The following is a 23,023-nucleotide window of genomic DNA, read 5'->3' on the forward strand; positions in this document are numbered from 1 at the left end:
TGATCTCCCTGATATGAGGGAGAGGAGATGCAACATGGGGGGTTAAAGGGGTAGGAGAAGAGTAAATGAAACAAGATAGGATTGGGAGGGAGACAAACCATAAATGACTCTTAATCTCACAAAACAAACTGAGGATTGATGGGGGGAGGGGGATTGGGAGGGAGGGTGGGGTTATGGACATTGGGGAGGGTATGTGCTATGGTGAGTGCTGTGAAGTGTATAAACCTGGCAATTCACCTACCTGTACCCCTGGGGATAAAAATATATTTTATGTTTATAAAAACATAATAATAAAATAAAATCAGATAAAAACAGAGAGAGGTAAACTATAAGAGACTCTTAATGATAGAGAAAAAAATGAGGGTTGCTGTACGGACGATGGGTTGGGGATGGGCTAAATGGGTGATGCACTTCTTGTGATGAGCACTGGGTGTTCTATGTAAGTGATGAGTAAATTCTATTCCTAAAACCAACACTACACTGTATGTATCATTGAATTTATTTTGAATTATTATTTTGAATAATTTATTTTGACATTATTTCGAATTATTATTGAAACTTGAATTTAAATAAAATACTTGGGAGAAAAAAAAAAAATGACCCAGTCTCTATTCCTAACAATTACTAAATATTTTTACTGGACTGTCCTGATTGCATGTCAATCAAATTCAGAGTTACTGAAGGCCTTCTAAGAAGAGTGACCTACTAAAATAATGAGATGATGTTCTTAACAAAGGGTCCATAAATATTAAATCAAATATAAACAGCATTTAATATAAAATATTTAGAAAATTCATTCATTCATACTGCTATTGCCTTTAATCTAAACTAAGCTAAGATTGATTATTTCTTCAGTGGTGTGTTTTATTGGTAATACACTACTGGATTTTATTTTCTGACTCCAAGAATAATACACTTATATTATAGAAAATACAGAATAAAGCAAAAGAGGAAAAACAGAATTATAGTTCAGAAATAAATCTATCCAAGAATAAACATTTTATCGGGACGCCTGTGTGCTCAGTTAGTTAAGTGTCCAACTCTTGGTTTTAGCTCAGGTCATGACCTCAGGGTCCTGAGATGGAGCCCCATAGGGCTCTGTGCTCAGCAGGGAGTCTGCTTGAGATTCTCTCCCTGTGCCCCTCCTCATACTCTCTCTCTCCCTCTCTCTAAAATAAATAAATAAATCTTTTAAAAAAAAGAATAAACATTTTATTATGTATTCTGCCAATTTATCATATCACATATATGCAATTCTTTTCTTTCTAAACAAATATGTAATCATCCTATAACAATGTTTTATAATCTGAATTTTACAAAATTTTACAATTTTGCTATGCCATTCTACTCTCAAAAATGCATTTTGATCTGGCTGAACAATTCATGATCTATATATGCTCTAACTTACCTAAGTAAATCTTCTTTTCCAATTTATTTTAGCATTTTAAATATTAATAAATAATAATGGAATATAAGTGTCATAATAAATATACTTTACATAAATCTCAGTTTATTATAATAAACTACTATCAACAGAATTGCCAGGTCAAAAATGTAAAATGGGCAGAAAGATGCTAGACTATAGAGAGAAACATTTGCCAGTTCCTTATGGGTCCATTTGCCATTCTAAAAAGATGGCACATTTTTAGGCTGACAGGTCTCAAACTTTCTGATGTCAGAACCACTTTATAATCTCAAAAATTATTGAGAACTTCAAGGAGTTTTTATTTATATGCATCATATGTCAGTATTCACCATGTTATAATTAAAATTAAAATTGAGAGGGACACCTTGATGGCTCAGTCGGTTGGGCCTCTGACTTCAGCTCAGGTCATGATATCAGGGTCCTGGGATCATACTCCCCGCTCAGTGGGGAGTCTGTTTCTCCCTCTCCCTTTGCTCCACCCCCTGCTCATTCTCTCCCTCTCCCTCTCTCTCTTAAATAAATAAAATCTTTTTAAAATTTTTAAAATTAAAGATTAGGGGCGCCTGGGTGGCTCAGTGGTTAAAGACTCTCTGCCTTCGGCTCAGGTCATGATTCCAGTGTCCTGGGATCGAGCCCCGTATCGGGCTCTCTCCTCAGCAGGGAGCCTGCTTCCCTTCCTCTCTCTCTGCCTGCCTCTCTGCCTACTTGTGATCTCTGTCAGTCAAATAAATAAATAAAATCTTAAAAAAAATAAAAATTAAATTAAAGATTAAAAATTAAATTGAAAATGAAAATGCAAGCTGGGAATTTTAAAAAGTATTTACTTAATACTATAAACATTTTTATAAAAATAACTATATTTTGAAAAACAAAAAACTAGTAATAAGAATAGCGCTTACATTTTTTTAGTTCTCTATAATGTTTAGCTTCATGGAATACAGTTAGATTCTACTTCTGGTCTGTATTCAATGTGCAGTAATATCATATATCATAAAAACTCCAGAAAATTCCACTGTACATTTGTAAGATGATTTTTAAATCATGCATTTACTTTCTTTATTATACAAATTTAGCAGGGATTACTTCAAATTATGTTCAGAAAAATAACAATTTCACCAGCAATACTTTGTGACTCTCTATTAAAAAGAAAATATCTTGGGACGCCTGGGTGGCTCAGTTGGTTAGGCAGCTGCCTTCGGCTCAGGTCATGATTCCAGCGTCCTGGGATCGAGTCCCACATCGGGCTCCTTGCTCATCAGGGAGCCTGCTTCTCCCTTTGCCTCTGCCTGCCACTCTGTCTGCCTATGCTCACTCTCTCTCCCTCTCTCTCTCTCTCTCTGACAAATAAATAAATAAGATCTTTAAAAATATATATATATATCTTTTACATATACATCTTCTAAAACCACAAGTGAAGCACAGAGATCTCTATGGATAAATTTTAATAATCATGATACATTTTCTTAAAATATACTCCTTACCATGTATGGTATCATATATTGGAAACCATCCTGAGATGACTGTTGCAGCCTCACTGTAGAGTAAGGGATCAATATCAATGTACACTTTACCAATGGCATCATTTGCACTGTAAGTGTCATGGTCAAGAACTGTGATCTGTAGAGGCTCATCCTGTAAATCTTCATCGTCCACCTGAAAGTATACCTTAAAATTAAATCTTTTAATTTTTCAATCTTCATTATCATAAATATACATATATACCAAATGTAAAAGATGACTTACTCATAGAAAAAAAACAACACAGATTTATCTCTAAGCACAAAGGTAAAGGAATTAACACAGACAAGTTATAATCCCTTTTTCTATAAAAGATGCCAAATTTCTAAGGAAAAAAAGTATAGTTTGGGGCACCTGGGGGGCTCAGTTGGTTGGTGTCCAACTCTTGATCTTAGCTCAGGTCTTGATCTCAGCACCATGAGTTCAGGCCGTGTTGGGCTTCATGTTTAAGTTCTTTTTCTACATATTATTCTGTGCCAGGCCCATGTTTAATTTCTGTTTCTACATACAATCCTGTGTTTTACTACTCTACTTATAATATCCAGCAAAAATGCTTAAAGAATGTCATAACAGGGGCGCCTGGGTGGCTCAGTGGGTTAAAGCCTCTGCCTTCGGCTCAGGTCATGATCCCAGGGTCCTGGGATCGAGCCCCACATCGGGCTCTCTGCTCAGCAGGGAGCCTGCTTCCTCCTCTCTCTCTGCCTGCCTCTCTGCCTACTTGTAATCTCTGTCTGTCAAATAAATAAATAAAATCTTTAAAAAAAAAAAAAAGAATGTCATAACAGAGTCCATATATTATCTACAGGAGAACAAAGATGTTAATGAGCACCACGATACCATCATTTATTTCTAAAGACAATTTCCCAGAATAAAACTGTAGGAAAACTAACATATTATTGGTAAGAAAAACAACTAAAGCTCATGAACTAAGTAAGTGAAATAAATGTACTCTCTCCTTTTACTTACTATTAATTACTTATCACATGTCAAGCACTGGCTAAAAAGGGACTACAATGGGAGATAATTAGGTCTTTGGGAGGTAATTACGTCATAAAGGTGGAGTCCTTACGAATGGGATTGGGATCCTTACAAGTGAAGATGGGGAGAGAGGATCTCTCTCCCTGTTATGTAAGGACACAGCAAGAAGATCGCTATCTACAAGCCAGATAGAGGGACCTCAGCAAAATAAAACCATGATGGTACTCTGTCTCAGAGTTCCCAGCATCCAGAAATGTCAGAAATAAAAGGCTATTGTTTAAGCCACCCACTCTATGGTATTCTGTTACAACAAGCCAAACTGACTAAGGCAAAGAATGAGGCAAAAAAAGATTTCTCCCTTTGGAAGACACGTTCATTATTTTGGCTGCCATCCTCCGGATACCATATCATCCTCTAATTTGCCAGTACTCCTCATCAAATGTAGTGGCTAGATGGAACACAATATTACAGATATTTGTAAGGATGGAATACAAAGAGATTATTGTTTCCTGCAACTAAAATACTATACTTTTTAAATGCAGTCTACGAATGTTTGTTGTTACAGCAGATATACCACACTGCCATTAAGACAGAGTTTGTAGTACACTAAAATCTCTGTATTTTCCCTACATATGCTCTGGTCAAGTGATATCTCTGCAAACCATATACTCTGGTTAATTTTTTAAACTTAATTATGAAATATTATGCCTTTCCCCACTCCATTTAATTTCTTGTTGATTTTAGACTAACAATCTAACCTCTGAAGATTATTTTAAGAATTAAAGTACAAGAAGGAATTATTGTTGATATCCCTGATATAATAATGTGACTGGATGATTTGCTTTCAAAAAGGGGATACCTCTCAATAAGAGAGACATAATTAAAAATTTATGGATGAAATTGCATAATATTTTGAATTTGCCTTAAAATATTCCTGTCAGGGCTCAGTCAGTTAAGTGTCTACCTTCGGCTCAGGTCATGATCCCAGGGTCCTGGGACTGAGCCCCATATGCAGGAAGCCCATTTCTCCCTCTCCTTAGGCTGCCACTCTGCCTACTTGTGCTCTCTATCTCTTTATCAAATAACTAAAAACCTTAAAAAAAAATATTCCTGTCACCCTACCCTCCAAGTAGGGGGTGATGTAACAGGTAAAACAAGAACAGCACAATGTATAGGTAAAAGTAAATGTAGATGATGGATAGGCAACCTGCCTACTTTTATGCATATTTGAAAATTTCGATAATGAAATGTTAAAATAATAGTTCTGATTTCCAATCCATTCTGAATCATATGTCATCAATGGCATTCCATATTACAGTATTCCCTATATATATAGTAAAAGGGAAAGAGTCATAAACTAAGCCATTAACCACTGCCCCAAAGACATCCCTCCAATTTTTACCACCATTAATAACATTTTTTGTGTACACTTATTTAACCACCTATACATTTACCTATGAGAACCCTTATCTTATGTACTTGTAAATTAAGATATTCCTTCCCTGCTCCATTAGAACTAAATGACTAGAATTGTTTATGAAATATATAGCTAGCTAATAATATAAATAATCTAAAGAGAGAAATTCAGAAATTAATTTTAATAAGGTAATTAAGGATATTTCATAGATTTAATTGAGCCAATATCAAATCATGAAAAATTATAAAGTAAGACTTTCTCATAAATGTTTTAAGTGTTTAAAAATGTTAATTACACAGCAATATGTCCAGATAAAAGACCAAATTTCCCACTCTCCTTTGTAACTACTGAGATATAAGCATAAATCATTACATAGAGCTAGATAGGGTAGGGAAAAATTTCTCAAACAGTGCTCGCTCAGCTGAAAAATATGTATTAACTCACCACCTCCTCTCCTGCTTTTTCTTCCAGGCCTAGAACACTGATGTGACCACTGGAACTCCAGCTGCTAACTTGGAGGCTAATGTGATCATGAATATGGAAGCCACGGACTATGGATGATGGAGAAGAAAGACAAACGGATCCTGGGTCCCAAATGATTACATGGAGCTTCCAAAATATCATTATACTGCCTGGCCCAGTATTTCTTTTATATAAAAGAAAACTAAACATCCGTTTGTTCATGATATCTGAGAGTTCACAACATATAAACTAATGCCAATCGCAACTGACAAGGTTAAAAAAGTATATACTTAATGTTAACTACAAAACAAAGTTTAAGAACATCTTTCACACAATATAGTAAACTTAGTAAATTTTAAGGGAAATGGCTGGTAACTTTAGTTGCTAAATCTCATTAGCATTTATAAAAGTCCCTTATTTCAGGAAAAGTACAAATATCTTTTAAAGTTACCTAAGCTATTTGAGTACTTTGCAGCTTTAAAAATTATGGTACTGCATCATCAATAAAATGAAATTAATATTCTTAAATACTAATATCCTACTATCATGAAAATTACTAATAAGATAAAAAACCCAACTTAAAAATGAGCAAGGAACTTGAACAGTTTTCCAAAGAAAACAAACAAACAGCCAATAAACACATGAAAAAAGGTTCAACATTATTAGTCATTAGGGAAATGCAAATCAAAACCAATGACATACCACATCACATTTACATTTTCCAAATTAAGCTAGTCACCAAGTCCTGTGAAGTCTACCTCTATAATGTCATCTCTAAGTATCTTCTTTGGGGAGTTAAAATATGAGATGGTAGTTCCAAGTAAAAGAAATGTAAATGGTCCTAAACCATAAAAAAACCATATGTCACCTCATCCATGACAAAAATTACACTATAAACATCATTTCACAACTACTAAGATGGCATGATTTTTTAAAAAACAGAAAATAACAAAGCTTGACAAAGATGTGGAAAAATTAGATTTTTCTCATACATGCTCGTGGAAATGGATAATGGTGTAGCCACTACAGAAAACAGTTTGGCAGTTCCTCAAAAAGCTAAACATACAATTTATCATATGACCCAGCAATTCCGTTTCTGGGCATATACTCAAAATAACTGAAAACAGGGACTTAAACAGATACTTGTACACTAATGTTTACTGCAGTATTGTTCACAGTAGCCAAAAAGTGAAAACAACCCAATCTGTCCATCAGCAGATAAATGGATAAACAGAATGTGATACATACACACACACACACACACACACACAGACACATACTCACAGGAATATTATTCAGCCATAAAAAGTAAAGAAATTCTGATACATGATAACAACACGGATAAACCTTGAAAACATTATGCTAAGTGAAAGCCAGACACAAAAAAGACAAATATCACAATGATTTCACTTGTGTTTAACACAGGCAAATTCAAAGAGACAGGAAGTAGATTAGACATTATCAGGCACTAGGAGAAGAGGGAGCAGTTACTGCTGAATGAGTAGTTTCTGTTTGGAGTAATTAAAAAGTTTTGGAAATAGCAGTGATGCCTATACAACATTGTAAACGTAATCAATGTTACTGAATTACACTTAAAATTGGTTAAAATGGCATTTTTTTAATATATACTTTTGACTATAATTTTTTAAAGAACTGAAACTGTACACTATTCGTAAGTGGTTTTTGGTATATATTAAAATCCAGAGAATATGACAGCAATAATATTCTTCAATGGATTCTGGTTTTTTTTTTTTTTCAAATCTGTGTTCTTGCATTCATACACTGTACTTTCTTAACTATAACATTATTTTTTTGAGAACTTAGTAATCCTAGTTAAGCAAAAAAGAAAGTATCTTTTATGGTGTAGGAAAACTACTATACCTGAAATAAAAGGTACTCCTATCATTCCTGGGAGCAAGGGGTCATATAAAAAAAAAAATACTAAAAAATGCTGATATTTAAAAACTTTTCTTAAGAGGCAGCTGAGTGGTTCAGTCAGAGAAGCATCTGCCTTCAGTTCAAATCATAATCCCAGGACTCTGGGATCAAGCCCCAAACCGGGAGACGGGGGACGGGGGAGGGGCTCGGGGCTCAGGTCCCTGCTCAGCAGGGAGTCTACTTATCCCTCTGTCTGTCCCCCCCAACCACTTGTGTTCTCTCTCAAATAAATAAATAAAATCTTTTAAAAATATAAAAAATTAAAAACTTACCTCAAATTTAAACCATTCTGAGTTCCACTGAGGGTTGAGAGACTTGAGATACACGTCTGTTTTAAAGGTGGTATTTCCAAATTTTACCTAAAAACAAATAAGCAATCCAAATATAAACATCAAAAATATGAATAAAAGTAAACTTTGATGTCAGCCAAGCAGTGGGAAGAACCATGGAAGGGGAAAAAAAGGGCAACTATTCCTTGAAACAAAAAGGAAGAAAGTACAATCCAGTAAGTTTATAGGCTACACCTGAAATAAGAGATTACCTCCTGCTCTGGCTGACTAGCTCTACACAGAAATTCAAAACAGACTATTTTGTCAACATGAAGGAAGAAGTCAATATAGCCTTCAGGGAACAAAAGCTCAGACCAAAGAGGAATCTTAATGGCAGAGGACCAGTGAGAATAAAATCAGAAGGTAAAAAACATCAGCTGACCATCCTTTCACCATCTCAGTCTGGGAATCCAAAACTCCAGCCCATTATTGTAAGAACTTAGAAATATATCCTTGTACTTTTCAGCTTCCCCATTTTTGTTATTTTTTTAATCCCTTATCGGTGCACATATAGTGATCAGCAACGAACCATTATCTTTAAAGGTTTTATCTTCAAGGACAATGAAAGAGATTGGATGGGGAAACTATCTTATTTCACAGCCAGTCTTGGCAGACACTAAATCACAACGATCCAAAAATAAGTAAGAAGGGAATGAAGCAGAAAGCAGGCTAAATCCCTGGGACTTGGGGCGCCTGGGTGGCTCAGTGGGTTAAGCCGCTGCCTTCGGCTCAGGTCGTGATCTCAGGGTCCTGGGATCGAGTCCCGCATCAGGCTCTCTGCTCAGCAGGGAGCCTGCTTCCCTCCCTCTCTCTCTCTCTCTCTCTCTCTCTCTGCCTGCCTCTCTGTCTACTTGTGATCTCTGTCAAATAAATAAATAAAATCTTTGAAGAAGAAAAAGAAGAAAAAGAAAAAAAAGGAAAAGAAAAAGAAAAAGAAGAAAAAATCAATCAATCAATCAATCCCTGGGACTTGCTTCCAACAAAGAATGGAGATTATGAAATCTGACTCAACTTGAGAAGTGGTCAGGAAGCTTAAGAGCAAAACAGCTAGGGAAATACTTCCTAGATGGCCTCGCCTTTCTGAAATTTGATCTCTTCCCTAATTCTACTAGTTATTACCATTATCTTTCCTAACCTCTAAATTAACTAAAGCTTATCCCCTTTAAGACAATTTCCAGCAGTAAGAGACTCTTTTTTTTTTTAAAGATTTTATTTATTTATTTGACAGAGAGAGATCACAAGTAGACAGAGAGGCAGGCAGAGAGAGAGAGAGAGAGAGAGAGAGAGAGAGGGAAGCAGGCTCCCTGCTGAGCAGAGAGCCCGATGCGGGACTCGATCCCAGGACCCTGAGATCATGACCTGAGCCAAAGGCAGCGGCTTAACCCACTGAGCCACCCAGGCACCCCAGTAAGAGACTCTTAATCATAGGAAACAAACTGAGGGTTGCTGGAGGGGAGAGGAATGGGAGAATGGGGAAACTGGGTGATGGACAGTAAGGAGGGCACATGATATAATGAGCAGTGGGTATTACGAAATACTGATGAATCACTAAACCCTACATCTGAAATGAATAATAGAGTATATGTTAATTAATTGATTTAAAATTTTTTTTTAAAAGACAATATCCATCACAAACACACTGTAGATTCCTAAGAAATGCTAGTTCAAGCAGATAAACTATGAAACCTCCTTTCCTTTTTGAAAGAAACCTCCTTCTCCTTTGGTATTATAATATTTGCTGATTTTCCTGTTTTATCAGTCCAGGGAATTTTCTAAAAGCAGACTATCCAAAAGAATAATTGTTTTTATCTTCTGTGTATTTTCCTAGGTGTTTTGTCATTTAATTTGAATTCTTAGGCATGGTACCAACCATTTTGGTGTTTAATCAGGTTAGAGAGTAGAAAAGGTTAAAAAAATTATGTGAAAATAGTAACTTTTGGCATGATAAAGAATATAAGAAAGTCAAAGATAAGTAAGAAAGTGAGAAAAAAATGTTTGCTAAATATATACTAAAGGGCAACTTTCCTCAATTTCTAATGAGTTCCTACAAAGCAATATGAAAAAGATCAATAATCCAACAAAAAAAAAAGGGTAAAGGACATGAACAGACAATTCAAAGAAATGGAAATATAGATGTTTTTATTTATTTTAACACAGATGCTTTTAAAACAGTTAAACATTGAACAACATGGATTTGAACAGCACGCATCCATGTATAGGCAGATTTTTTTCAATATATATACTGGAAAATCTTTTGGAGATTTGTGACAAATTAAAAAAAACTCTTAGACAAACCATGTATCCTAGAAATAGCAAAAAAATTAAGAAACAGTTGTCCTGAGTGCATAAAATATATGTAAATACTAGTCTATTTTATCATTTACTACCATAAAATACACACTAAGGATAAAAAGTTAGACTTGATCAAAACATGCACAGAAATATGTAACAGACCACACATGACACCATTAGCAGTTGAGGGAAATGTAAATGAATGGAAAGATGCAGTATCAAATTATAAGTGCATAAGATGAATTGTAGTATGTACTGTACTACTGTACGATAATTTCAAACCACCTTCTGTTGAGCCCAAGTGTTGCTAGTATCCGCTTAAAACACTGTGTGATACTACCTATCTCTGTGTAAGCAGTCCATCTCTCCAGTAAATAGCATGTTGCAGTACAAAGTGACCTCTTACAGTTCTTGCGTATTTTTCATTGTTTAGGCAACACCGTAAATCTTATGTGACATCATCGGACCTATACAAAGTACCACTAGTGTTGCTTGAAGTGCTCCCAAGAATGAAAAATATATATACTGGAAGCAAAAGCTGAACTGCTCAACATGCACTGTAGTTTGAATTCTGCAGCCGCATTTGCCTGTTACTTCCAGATAAATGAATCCAGCATAAAGGACCACTGCAAAAAAAGAAAATTCGTGAAGCCAATGCTGCAGCCATGCTAACAGGTGTGAAAGCCTTATACTTTTTGCAAAATACCTTTTTATCTCATATTGAAAATGCAGCTTTTATATGGGTGCAGGGTTGCTATAAGGCAGGTATATTTATAGAGCTTAATATGATTCAAAAGAAAAGTGAAGTCATTATATAACAACTTAAAGCAAAAGGAAGGTGAAAGATCTAAAGCTGGATAATTTCATGCCAGCAAAGAATGGTACGATAATTTTAGAAAGAGGACTGGCTTAAAAAATGTCAAGATAGGGGCGCCTAGGTAACTCAGTGGGTTAAAGCCTCTGCCTTCGGCTCAGGTCATGATCCCGCATTGGGCTCTCTGCTCAGCAGGGAGCCTGCTTCCTCCTTTCTCTCTCTCTGCCTGCCCCTCTGCCTATTTGTGATCTCTGTCTGTCAAATAAATAAATAAAATCTAAAAAAAAAAAAAATGTCAAGATAACAGGAAAAGCAGCTTATGCTGACCAAGAGGAAGCAAACAAGTTCCCAAACATGATCAAGAGAATCACTGAGAAGAAAGGATATCGGCCTGAACAGATTTTTAATTCAGACAAAAGTACCCTATGCTAGAGGGGGGTGGAAAATGCCACGAAGTGTATTAGTCAGGAAGAGAAAAAAATAAACTCCAGGATTTAAGGCAAGAAGGTAAGGCTAACTCTACCATTTTGTGCAAATGCAGTCAGGTGTATGGTAAGCACTGCCTTTATCTATAAAGCTGTTAACCCCCAAGCCTTGAAGAGAAAAGACAGATACCAGCTTCCAGTCTTTTGGTTGTACAAGAAGGTATGGATAACAAGAATCCTTTTTCTGGATTGGTTCCATTGATGATTTGTCCCTGAAGTCAGGAAATACCTTCCCACTAAAGGACTGCCTTTTTTTTTTTTTTTAAGATTTTATTTATTTATTTGACACAGAGAGAGACAGAGAGTACAAGCAGGGGGAGCAGCAGAGGCAGAGGGAGAAGCAGACTCCCCGCTGAGCAGGGAGCCCAATGTGGGTCTCCATCCATGACTCTGAGATCATGACCTGAGCCGAAGGTAGCCGCTTAACTGACTGAGCCATGCAGGTGCCCAAGGGACTGCCTTTTAAAGTTCCTTTGATACTGGACAATGCCTCTAGCCACCCAGAACCCCATTAGCTCAACACTAAGGGCATCAAATGGCCTACTTACCCCCAAACACAATCTTTCTATAATCACCTTCTAGATCAACCGGTCATAAGAACCTTTACAACTCATTACATGGTATTCTTTGAAAAGGACTGTCAACACTATGGAAGAGAACCCTGATGAGAAACATCATGAAAGTCTGGAAGGATTACACCACTGAAGATGCCATCGTAGTAAGCCATGACAGCCATCAATATTAAATAAATTCCTGGGGGAGAAAAGTATGTCCAGATGTTGTACATGACTTCACAGGATTTACAACAGAGCCAATCAAGGGAATAAGGGAAGAGTTTATGTACATGACAAAAAAGGTAAAAGGCGAAGGGTTTCAACTTTTGAATCTTAGAGAAATGTAAGAGCTAATAAACACCACACCAGAAGAATTAACAGAAGACAACTTGATGAAGATGAATGCTTCCAAACCAGTGCCAGATGACGAGAAAGAAGATACAGAAGAAGCAATGACGGAGAACAAATTGATATTAGACAACCTGACAGAAAGGATCTGACTATTTAAGACTGCTATTGATTTCTTTTACAACATGGACCTTTCTAGCATACTAGCACTGAAACTAAAGCAAACAGTGGTACTGTATAGAAATAGTCTTTAAAAAAATGAAAAAGCAAAAAATGTCAGAAGTTAAAACATATTTCAGTAAACTTATTCCACATGTGCCTGTCTTTCCTGCCTCCCCTTCCAACTCCTTCACCTGCTCTGCCACCCAAGACAGCAAGACCGATCCCTTCTCTTCTTCCACTTACTCAACATGAAGACAAGGATGAAGACCTTTATGACAATCCACTTCCACTTAATGAATAGTATATAATCATCAAGCCATACAGATAATAAACTTATCTGTTGTGTATATGTGAATGTCTCCATGTGAAAATCTAATAACTGCATGGCAAGATCTGTCTGAAGCACTTCTGTGTCATCATCATTGCCTAAGTAGTCATCCTATGCAAGACTAGTATAGAAGTGCTTAGCCTATATTTATATAGTCATAGGTGAGCAATATTTAACACAAAATTAATCAGATGTTAGCTTTTTTTCTAAGATGTATTACTTATTTGAGAGAGAGACGCGTGCTCAAGCAGGACAGGCAAGAGAGGGAAAAGTAGGTTCCCTACTGAGCAGGGGGCCCAACGTGGGGCTCCATCGCAGGGCCCCAAGAACATGACCTGAGCCAAAGGCAGACCCTTAACCAACTGAGCCACCCAGGTGTCCCAGAGGTTAGTTTTCTTATTGTTTTATAACTTTGCTTTCAAAGTGTTATGTAGCTACAGTATGCCTCTCTTTCATAATTGGGGAAACTGATATCAGCCTATAATCACAAGCAAATGATACTTTTAAAAAGTTATATTTCTAATGCTATATTATAAATATGACTGCAATACTGTATGCCATAAAATATTTTTATAACGATTCACTTGTTAGTATATAGGCTAGGCTACTGTGAAGCAATCCCATCAATTGTACTGAGCTGCCATAAAGCAATCATACTGCTGCTTCTTTGTTATCAATGCATAAATCATTATATTTGTAAATAAACATGAATTTCTTTTTCACATTATCTTTTCATTTTTAATGTCTAGTGTTAGTAATATGTATAACATCTACTATGTTTTGTATCATTTAAGACAATACTGATATAGTTACTGAGAGATGATTCATCCTGTAAACATACAGCGTAAACTTACGTATCTACAAATACAGCACAGTACTGTAAATATGTTTTCTCTTCCTTACTATTTTCTTAAAAACATTTTTTCTCTAGTTTACTTTAATGTAAGAATATAATATAAAATACATATAACATTTCAACTATGTGTTAACGAACTTTATATTATCGGTAAGGCTGATGGTCAACAGCAGGCCATTTGTAGTTAATTTTGGGGGTGGAATCAAAAGTCATATATGATTTTCAACTGTGCTGGATTGAGAGGGGGATGTCAACTGCCCCTACAAGGCCCCAAATGGCTCAAGGGTCAACTATATATCAAAAGATGATGAACCACAACAGAAATGCAAACTAAACCAACATTTTTACTTATGTTTGCAAACAGTTTGAAAACAGTATTGATGAGATCTTCTAATACTTTGTTGATGGGAGTATAAAATAAAACAATCTCTAAGGACTGCAGTTTGACAATGTATCAAAATGTTCAATGCCTACACCCTTTAACTTTATATAGAAGTACACAATGACATGTACAAGCAGCATTATAGTGAAAAACCGAGATATCCACCAATTTGGAACTAGTTGGATGAAGTATGGTAAAGCCACACAGTATAGTGCTAAATAGAAGAACGAAGCAGTTCCCTCTGCACTAGGTACAGAACAACCACCAAGACAGATCTTTCTTCTGTGGAACAGCATGTATGGCATACTTTGGGAGAAAAAAAATGGCAAAATGTTGTAAGTCATATAATATATGCCTATATATAGCATAGGTTATTTCTAGTAGGTTATACAACAAATGTTAACAGTGGCCACTACCAACAACAGAACTGGTTGGTTAAAAGAAACATGATGTGAGAGAGGTTAACCCACTCTGAACCTTCTGAATTCTGAACAACGCATATATATTTCCTATTTGTAAAATGTATTATTTTAAAACTCAAAAACTTAAAAAATTCAAATTATAATCATAGTAAATTTATTTTGTTTGAAATTATAGAATTCTGGATCCACTTCCAGGAATTTATCCTAAAGAAGCATTTTCACATGAGTCTCCTTCCTAGAACACACTAAAAAAACCTAAATAATCATTCAACAGGAAAATGACTGAATAAATCACATGTTTGCTTCTTAAAGAATGGAGCTGATTTTAAGTACTGCCATGTGGAAATGTCAATGACAAAATAACTGAAAAAAAAAAAAAGCTGCAGAATCTATAAAGCATGACTAGGTTTTTTAAAATGTAAGTAAGACTTTTTTTTTTTTAAGGAAAGGAGGCAGAGTAAATGAACACATGCCAAAAAACTGAGAGTAATTATCTCTGAAGAACGGACTGACATGGTATAGGGAATACAATACAGTGTAGTAAGTTACCAAGTAAGGGGCTTTCAAGTTTCACTTCTGAGTTATTTGAATCTTTTGTAATGGGAGCCATTCATGTATTACTTCCATAATTTTTTTTTTTTAAATCACAAACAGTTAAGAAATGAAACTTAATGGGGATATGGGGGATGGAGAGCCTGGGAAGAATAGAAGTTACTGTTCAGTTACTAATTTAATTTTCAGTACATTTTAATATCTAAAACATCAAGGAAATACTTCTAATTTACCTAATACCAGCTTTAGTTGAAGTAAAACATTGTTAGGATTATGAAATCATTCAAAACCTTTCAAAAGCTAAAAGCTTAGGTTCAAGCACCAAAACTACCATATCATTCTTTAAATTATGAATTCAGGGTGCCTGGGTGGCTCAGTCAGTTAAACGTCTGCCTTTGACTCGGTTATGATCGCAGGGTCCTGAGACTGAGTCCTGCATGGGCTCCTTGCTCAACAGGAAGCCTGCTTCTCCCTCTGTCTGCTGCTCGCCGTTTGCATACTCTCTCTCTCTGACAAATGAAACATTTTTTAAAAATGGAAATATATTCAATAATTATTTCTATAACCTCAACAACACAAATATCAAACACCTCAGCTCCCATAAGGAGTCCCACATCAGGCTCCTTGCTCAACAGGTGGCCTCTTTCCCTCTGCCTGCCACTCCCCCTACTTGGGCTAGCACTCTCTCTTTCTGTCTTTCTGACAAATAAAATCTTTTAAAAATAAATAAATAAATTATGAGCTCAGCCATCTTCAGGTTTGTTCCACTATACTGTACTGCTATATTGTGCCTTTTATTCTTCTTTTGATCACTGTCTATTCTAGATATAGTAAAGATCTGATAGCCCCCAACTGTATCAAACGAACAAGCAAACAAAAACCAAGATTTTAGGAAAAGAAAAAGGCCAGAATGCATACTTTGCCAAATTGTGATGATTCCCCTTCTACTAAAGAAGAATCATAGTTCATTTGGTCTTATTTAATTCGGAGGAGCTTTTATTACCCAGCAATTAAATGAATGCCTTACAACTTTGTTAAAGAACATCAGGGATTTTAATGAGATTCCCTAGTAAAGTAAAAGCATTCTCTTTCCCCACTCATTAGCTAAATTACCTTGAGAAAGTTATTTAACCTGCTATTTAAAGCTGCTTCCTCTTCTGAAAGGGGGACTGTTTTATTACAGGAGAAAATGCATATAGAGACTAGCAAAATGTCTGGTATATCATTAAATATTAATTTCTTTTCCTCTCCCTATTCCCTCGAAGGCTCCTGGATAAACACAAAATGATAATATAGCTTGTCAGTTTGTAACATGCTCATTAATACTGGGATAAATTTCCATTAATACTTTTATTATACAGAATTTCATCTCATTCATCCGGGGATTCCTGCAAGAATAATCATCTTTAACTACTACTTGGTGGGGTGCCTAGGCAGCGCAGTTGGTTAAGTGTCCCACTCTTGGTCTCGGGTCAGGTCATGATCTCATTCATGGTCCTGAGGTTGAGCCCCACATTGGGCTCTGTACTTAGCAGGGAGTCTGCTTGCGATTCTCTCTCTCTCTCCCCCTCTGGCCCTTCCCCCAATCATCCTCTCTCTCTAAAATAAATAAATTAGTCCTTAAATACATACATGCATGTATGCATACTATTCAGTCTTCACTGGCTTCCTAAATTACTCACATCACACACAGTAGAAATTCCCTCAACCAATGCAATCAGGACCAGTATTTGATTAGTTAATCAAATAATCTGGTAATCGGGTTAAATTAAAAATCATTAAAAATGATTCAAATGGTAAACATTTTAAGATAAAACATATAAATAAAATATTCATTCCCCTATATTTGAATGTAAGGCTAAGGCCTCTTCTTTAAGTAAGGGTCCACTATTTTAGAGTTCTGCATCTTTTTTTTTTTTGCATAAACCACACCCATAATGTACCATCTGTGATTTCCAGTTTGGGTTTTTTTATGTGGTGGTAGAACTTAAAATTGCTTGTAAAAATATATGAATGCAGAATCCTAGATTTTTTTAGTCTTTTCTCCATCTAATTCTAGAGTAATGTTTAGTGACTGTATCCACATGTCTTTACATAGCATTATCAACTTCATTTTCACTCTTATTTCACCAATTTACATAAGGTTTAAGTAAATTACAATAACAAATAGAGTTGGCATAAACAGGTTTGGGGAAAAAACATAATTGCCTCTTGGTAAAGTATTATCAGCCAACTGATGAGAGAAGCAGGAACATGAGAGAATAATCTAGCAATGTGGGGTATTCAAGAATACACTCATGGAAGGAATGCAGAGCACTGGGGACTGTGGTAAGTGAGCTAATAGAAGTTGCTTAAGAGAGGTTCTACTGTACAGACTTCCCCCCGCCCCACAGTTTTCAGATCATTCAATAACCTGTATCCCCCCTACGTAGCAAATTTTATTCCACAAAAGAACCCTCCCAGAAATTACAGATGTTCTATCTCTCTCCTTTTGCTTTTACTGAGTTTGTCCTATTCATCTAAAAAAGCCCCTTTTCCTCTTGGCCTATAGAAATTTTGCCATCCTTCAAGCCCAGCAAAAAGACTTCTCGTGACCAGTTCCGGCATCGTTATCTCCCTTTCCTATGAGCTTAAACAGTACAAGAGGCTACATCACACAATTTATCCCTTTATTATATAGTAATCCTTCATTATCCCCTTTTTCCTGCATTAATCTTTCCCTTCCTGCAGGATTTTTCCTATTACCACAGAAATATGTTCTAGTATCTTCTAATTTATTATTTTTAAATACTAAAAGCTACATACTCCCCAAATACCACACAATTTCTCCTCTCCCTTTCACAGCCGTTTCTTGAAACAGTTGCCTATTCATGCCACACCTCTTCCTCACCTCCCCTGTATCTTAACCCTTGTTAACTTACTACAGTATGGGCTTTCTTGACTCTCCTTGCAGAATCAGTAACAACCCCCACACTGTACAATTCAGTGGTTTTTCTGTTCTCTTTACTTGACCTCTCCATGCCATTTAATGGTTGAGGGTTTCCTCTTTCTAGAAACTTCCTCTTGCATTCTGAGACATTACTTTCCTGATGTTTCTCTCCCAATTGGCTGATAATCTGTTTTCTTCCCCTAATCTTCCTACTCTAATAGCTTAATGTCAAGTTTTTTCAAGGATCCATACCTCTTCTCTCTCCCCCTAAGTCAGAGGTTTACAAAAGGGACAGACCAATTCCTAAGGGAATTTTAGAAATTTCTCTGGGTATATTTGTGGAGAACAGTTCTAATATTTAGAAGCAGGGCCAGAGAAGCCACGTATTCTGCAATGCAAGAAATAGTTCCCGACAATGAAGACTTGTCTCACGTTATGACTTCCAAATGTCCTACCAGATAATCACATAGGATTAAAAACCTAACTAATTTTACAGATAAAAATGTTGTAATGCGGGAAGAAAGGGGAGGTTGTAATGCAGTTTTCATAGACATAATTGTCAAGAAATATAACCATCATGTAAATTAAGGGAAAATTCTGCTTTTCCCCATTAGTTGATTATTTTGAAAAATCAGATAGCAATGAAGGTCTAAGATGTCAAAACTGCGCGACTGTCTCACTATATGGAATCATATTCACATGATTTTTACACATAGGTGAGACGCTCCCTATCTTGTATCCTTGCTTTATTTTCTCCATATTCTTACCATCTATCAGTTTATCTTGTAATTACCTTCTTTATGAACTTCATCTTCCCAGTAAAACGTGAGCTCTATGATTAAAGAAATTTCTTAGTCACTACTATATCCCCAGAACACTGTACTATACCCAGTACAGTGATGGATATATACAAAGACTTAATAAATATTCACAGACTTAATTTGATTACTTCGTATCTTCTACTGTGATCATGAACAAGTACTTCTATATTGAAATACATACTAAAAAAAATTCTCTAATTTGTCAAACTACTAGTTAGAACAATGTATTGTTTTTTTTTTTTAATTGTGAGGCTAGGTTACATTGGCCATAAATATTATGACAGCATAGTAAAGAGTGGATTTCAAAATACCTGCTATATAAAGGGGGCACGGGGTCTCACAGAGTGGAAAAGCAATGGCCTGTATGAGCTCATTTCTAACTCACATCTCTCTTCTTTCTTTTCCCCCCACATCTTTCTTCTGAACACCATACTCACAAATCTAACTCCCTCATGGACAACTCCAATTAACATCTCAAACCTAAGACACCTTAACAGAAACTGATCCTCCACCCACTCAAACAATCTCTACAAATCCTATGGAGCCTCAGAAAATTACCCTAAAGATTCCAGAAAGCTCTGAGTCATCTTTTAGCTTCCCTTTCTCTGGCTCCCTCCTCTAGTCAACCAACAAATCCTCTAGAATCTATCTTCAAGGTATATGTGGAATCCACCCACTTCTCTCCATTACCAAACCAACATCTTGGCCCCCACCTTCTCTTTTTATGAATTATTATAGAATCTCTTAATTAGTTGTCTGCTTCAGCTCTTTCTCTCTTCAGTCCATACTCCAGACAGGAAAAGAAAAAAAAGTACTAATCTCAACAACCACTTCCCACAGAACTTGAATAAAATCCATATTCCTAATCATGGCCTCTAAGATCCTGCATGATTGGCTCCTTGACTAACTCTCCAACTTTATCTTGTGCCACATCCCAGCCACACCCATCTTCCTTCACTTCCTAACACACTCCCTGAGCAGCTGGCTCCTCCTCATCCAGTAGGTCTTTGATTGACACTTCCTCAGAGGTCTCCTGCTCACCCAACCCAAAGTAGATGTTCCCTGTTAATCTCTATTGTTTTCTTCCATGACACTCATCACAATTATCTATTTAATCATTTCTTTACTCTGTCTCTTCCACCAAAATATAAACTCCATAAAACTAGGAACCAAGTCTAGTTTGTTTACTATCACATAGGCATCAGTTATACCACTGACTAGCACTGGTCTGGCAAACAGCATTCAATAACTATTTGCTGAAAAGAAGGAATTAAAAGTCACTCTTGAATCCAACCATTCTCTCACCATTAAAACCATTTATTACCAAGGCATGACGATTTTACCTAAAAAAATGTCCCTCAAGGGGTTCCTGGGTGGCTCAATCAGTTAAGCATCTGCCTTTGTCTCAGGTCATGATCTCAGGGGTGCTGGGATCGAGCCCTACATTGGGTTCCCTGCTCAGACGGGAGCCTGCCTCTCCCTCTCCCCTGCCCCTGCTCATGCTTTCTCTCTGTCAAATAAATAAATAAAATCTTAAAGGAAAAAAAAAATGGGAAATGTCCCTCTCAAGTCTTCCTCCTCTAATCAGTTTCCAGTCATTCTCAACATGCACATATTGTGTGGATAATTTTACCACCTTCTTAACTGATCTCCCTGTCTCATCTTTCATCTGTCCAGTCCATCATATAGTCCATCATAGAGTCATCCTATAAACAACCTAATAAATATCCTGTTCCATTTCTCCTTAAAAAGTTCTCTTTGTTTGCCCCTGTTTATAGAATAGGAAAAATTATTTAGTACAGAAAGTGAGATTTGGCACCAACCTACTTTTCCAGCCTCCACTACCCACATATTCCCTTTTACTCCAGACACATCTCAAACCTAGTTCCCTGAACATACCATGTATCCCATTCTGTGCCTTTGATGTTCCCTCTGCCTAGTAAAATCCTGAGTGTCCTTCAAGATTCAGCTCAAATGTCATTTTCTTAGGAAAACTTCCTAAACTTTCAGAGACAGAATGAAGTTTCCATATTCTACTACACTCATCACCTTGTCTAGAGAGTCAATGTTAGCACAGTGGTTAAGAGAACAGACCACAAACCTATTTACAAGGTTAAGAAACCTTTGGGAAATTATTTACTGCTCCTAGGCCTCCATCATCTTAACTGTAATATGGGATAACAATATAATAGGACTGTTATGAGGAATAAGAATTAAAAAGTAGTTAGCAAAGACCTGGCAATGAGTCTCAACACGTTAGCTATCAGTTATTAACCTAAACTGTATGCGTCAGTCCCTGAGCTACTTGAAAGCAAAGACTATGCTCTGGCCATCTGTGTATCCCCATTACTCAACATCTGGCCCAAGAACACACTCGGCATCTGTTTCTCAAGTTGGGATTAAGAATGACCACGGCAATGTTTGGGGGGGGGAAACTGCAGTTATTAAGTCAGAGAACCTTTACAGAACATCAAGAATAGTTTATATTGCCATGAAATCAGGTTGTATATTATCCTGTAGCTGTCAACTCTAAGCATTACTAGCCCTAATGATTATTATTCTAATGCTCTGGCTCATTAAGTCAGTTTTTATTACAATTTTTACTTGGCTTCTTTCAGACTCAGGGTTATTACTTTCCGGGCCCTAGGGCTGCGCTAATTTGCATGAGTTTTAAACTAATCATCTGGCTTAAAAAGCAATTTTGCAATTTAAATCCATGACACTTAATTGACTTCCTACCTCAAGGCACTAAATTACCCTAAAACAGTTCATCATACCTACCAGTCTGTACAAGAGCAGAGGGCTTTATGGTTGTGTTTACACTGATGATTCAGACAATGTGTTCAAGAACGGATTATCGGGCCCTCTAGGTCTCCAAGCGCCCATAACGGACTGTATCTACCTTCTTCACGTGGTCTCCATTACTCTGGCTGGAGGAACCGCCTCTCCTTGAGTCGATGGCGGTACCCACGTGCGTGTGCGTGTGTGCGCGCGCGCGTGTGTGCGCCTGAGCTCCGACGATTGCGCGGCCACGCCTCGGGATCACCTCCTGCCTGGCAGGTGGCCCGCTCCGAGACCTGACATTACGGTCACCCCAGCATGCAGAGCAGTAAGAGCCTCCCCACGCGGGGAGGGCGCCACAGAGCCCTAGAGCGGGGCACCCATCAGACGGGCTGCAGTCCTGGCGCTCAAGCCCTCAAAGGAGGGGTTGGACGAGCACCCGCACAAAGGACAGCGGCCGACAGGAGAAAGGGCTGCAGAGCTGGGGGCGAGGCGGGGCTGGGCGCTCCCTGTGTTTTGAGGGGCAGGACCTGGCACCAACCTCCACGAAGGCATCAGTCAGGTCACTAGCTCGGTCCATCACTGGCAAATGGCGCCCGGCCACGATTTTCACCTTGAGCTTGCCAGGCATCTTCTCGGCTTCGGCCTCTCCTTGGGCTCCTGCAGAAACAAACAAGCGAGTCTGCGCCGAGCTCCCAGCCGGGCGGGGGAGGGGCGGGAGCGCGCGGGGAGCTGCGCCTCGGCGGGAGCGCGCGGGGTAACTGACAGCCAAGGGCGCGCGAGGGCGCGCCGCGCCGCCGATCGCCACTCACTCTCGGTTGAATGAGGGGGCCGTCCAGCGCGGGCGCTGAGGCCTCATTCCGGAGAGACAGCCGAAGGAGTGGCCCCGGTGGATTCTTCCACCCTGGTCCCACAGCGTTGGCAAGAGAAGCAAAAGCCAGCCAACATCCTGTGGACGACCTGCCACCCCTACTTCTGTTTTCCTCCCCCCAAAATGGCGGCTCTCGAGGCGTGGAGGGAACATCGATCATTCGGCGCTCGGCCCACTTCGCAGTGGCGAGATTAAATCGGCGGAGAGCAGATGGAGGGGGCGGGGCGGACTTCCAGGAAGCCGGAGGGCAGGGAGATGGGTCGAGCCCTGCATCATCCACCTAGCCAGGGCAGTGGGTCCGTGCGCAGCTGTTGGCGAGCGGGCTCAGTCCTTCCTGAGCAAAGCCTGCGTAGGGCTC

General features: G+C 37.8%; 1 protein-coding gene across 5 annotated transcripts in view; it reads right to left on the bottom strand.

Moving 5' to 3' along the window:
- The window catches only part of LOC111159941 (C2 calcium dependent domain containing 5), a 99,646-nt gene extending 76,824 nt beyond the window's left edge, over window positions 1–22,822 (bottom strand). For 4 of the 5 annotated variants that reach the window (XM_022522634.1, XM_022522633.1, XM_022522631.1 and 1 more), the window contains exons 1-4: window positions 22,607–22,822; window positions 22,336–22,454; window positions 8,012–8,098; window positions 2,908–3,079 (exon numbers count right to left, since the gene is read on the bottom strand). In XM_022522634.1, coding sequence (XP_022378342.1) covers window positions 2,908–3,079; window positions 8,012–8,098; window positions 22,336–22,425 — 349 coding nt within the window. In that variant the 5' untranslated portion in view covers window positions 22,426–22,454; window positions 22,607–22,822. Of the gene's footprint in view, window positions 1–2,907; window positions 3,080–8,011; window positions 8,099–22,335; window positions 22,522–22,606 lie in introns of those variants that run through there. The other variant, XM_022522635.1, reaches the window with a different exon arrangement.
- Between the last annotated feature and the right edge of the window lie 201 nt (window positions 22,823–23,023).

The sequence above is a fragment of the Enhydra lutris genome, unplaced genomic scaffold (assembly GCF_002288905.1).
Source record: "Enhydra lutris kenyoni isolate GAN:26980312 unplaced genomic scaffold, ASM228890v2 scaffoldscaffold72, whole genome shotgun sequence".
Lineage (NCBI taxonomy): Eukaryota > Metazoa > Chordata > Mammalia > Carnivora > Mustelidae > Enhydra > Enhydra lutris.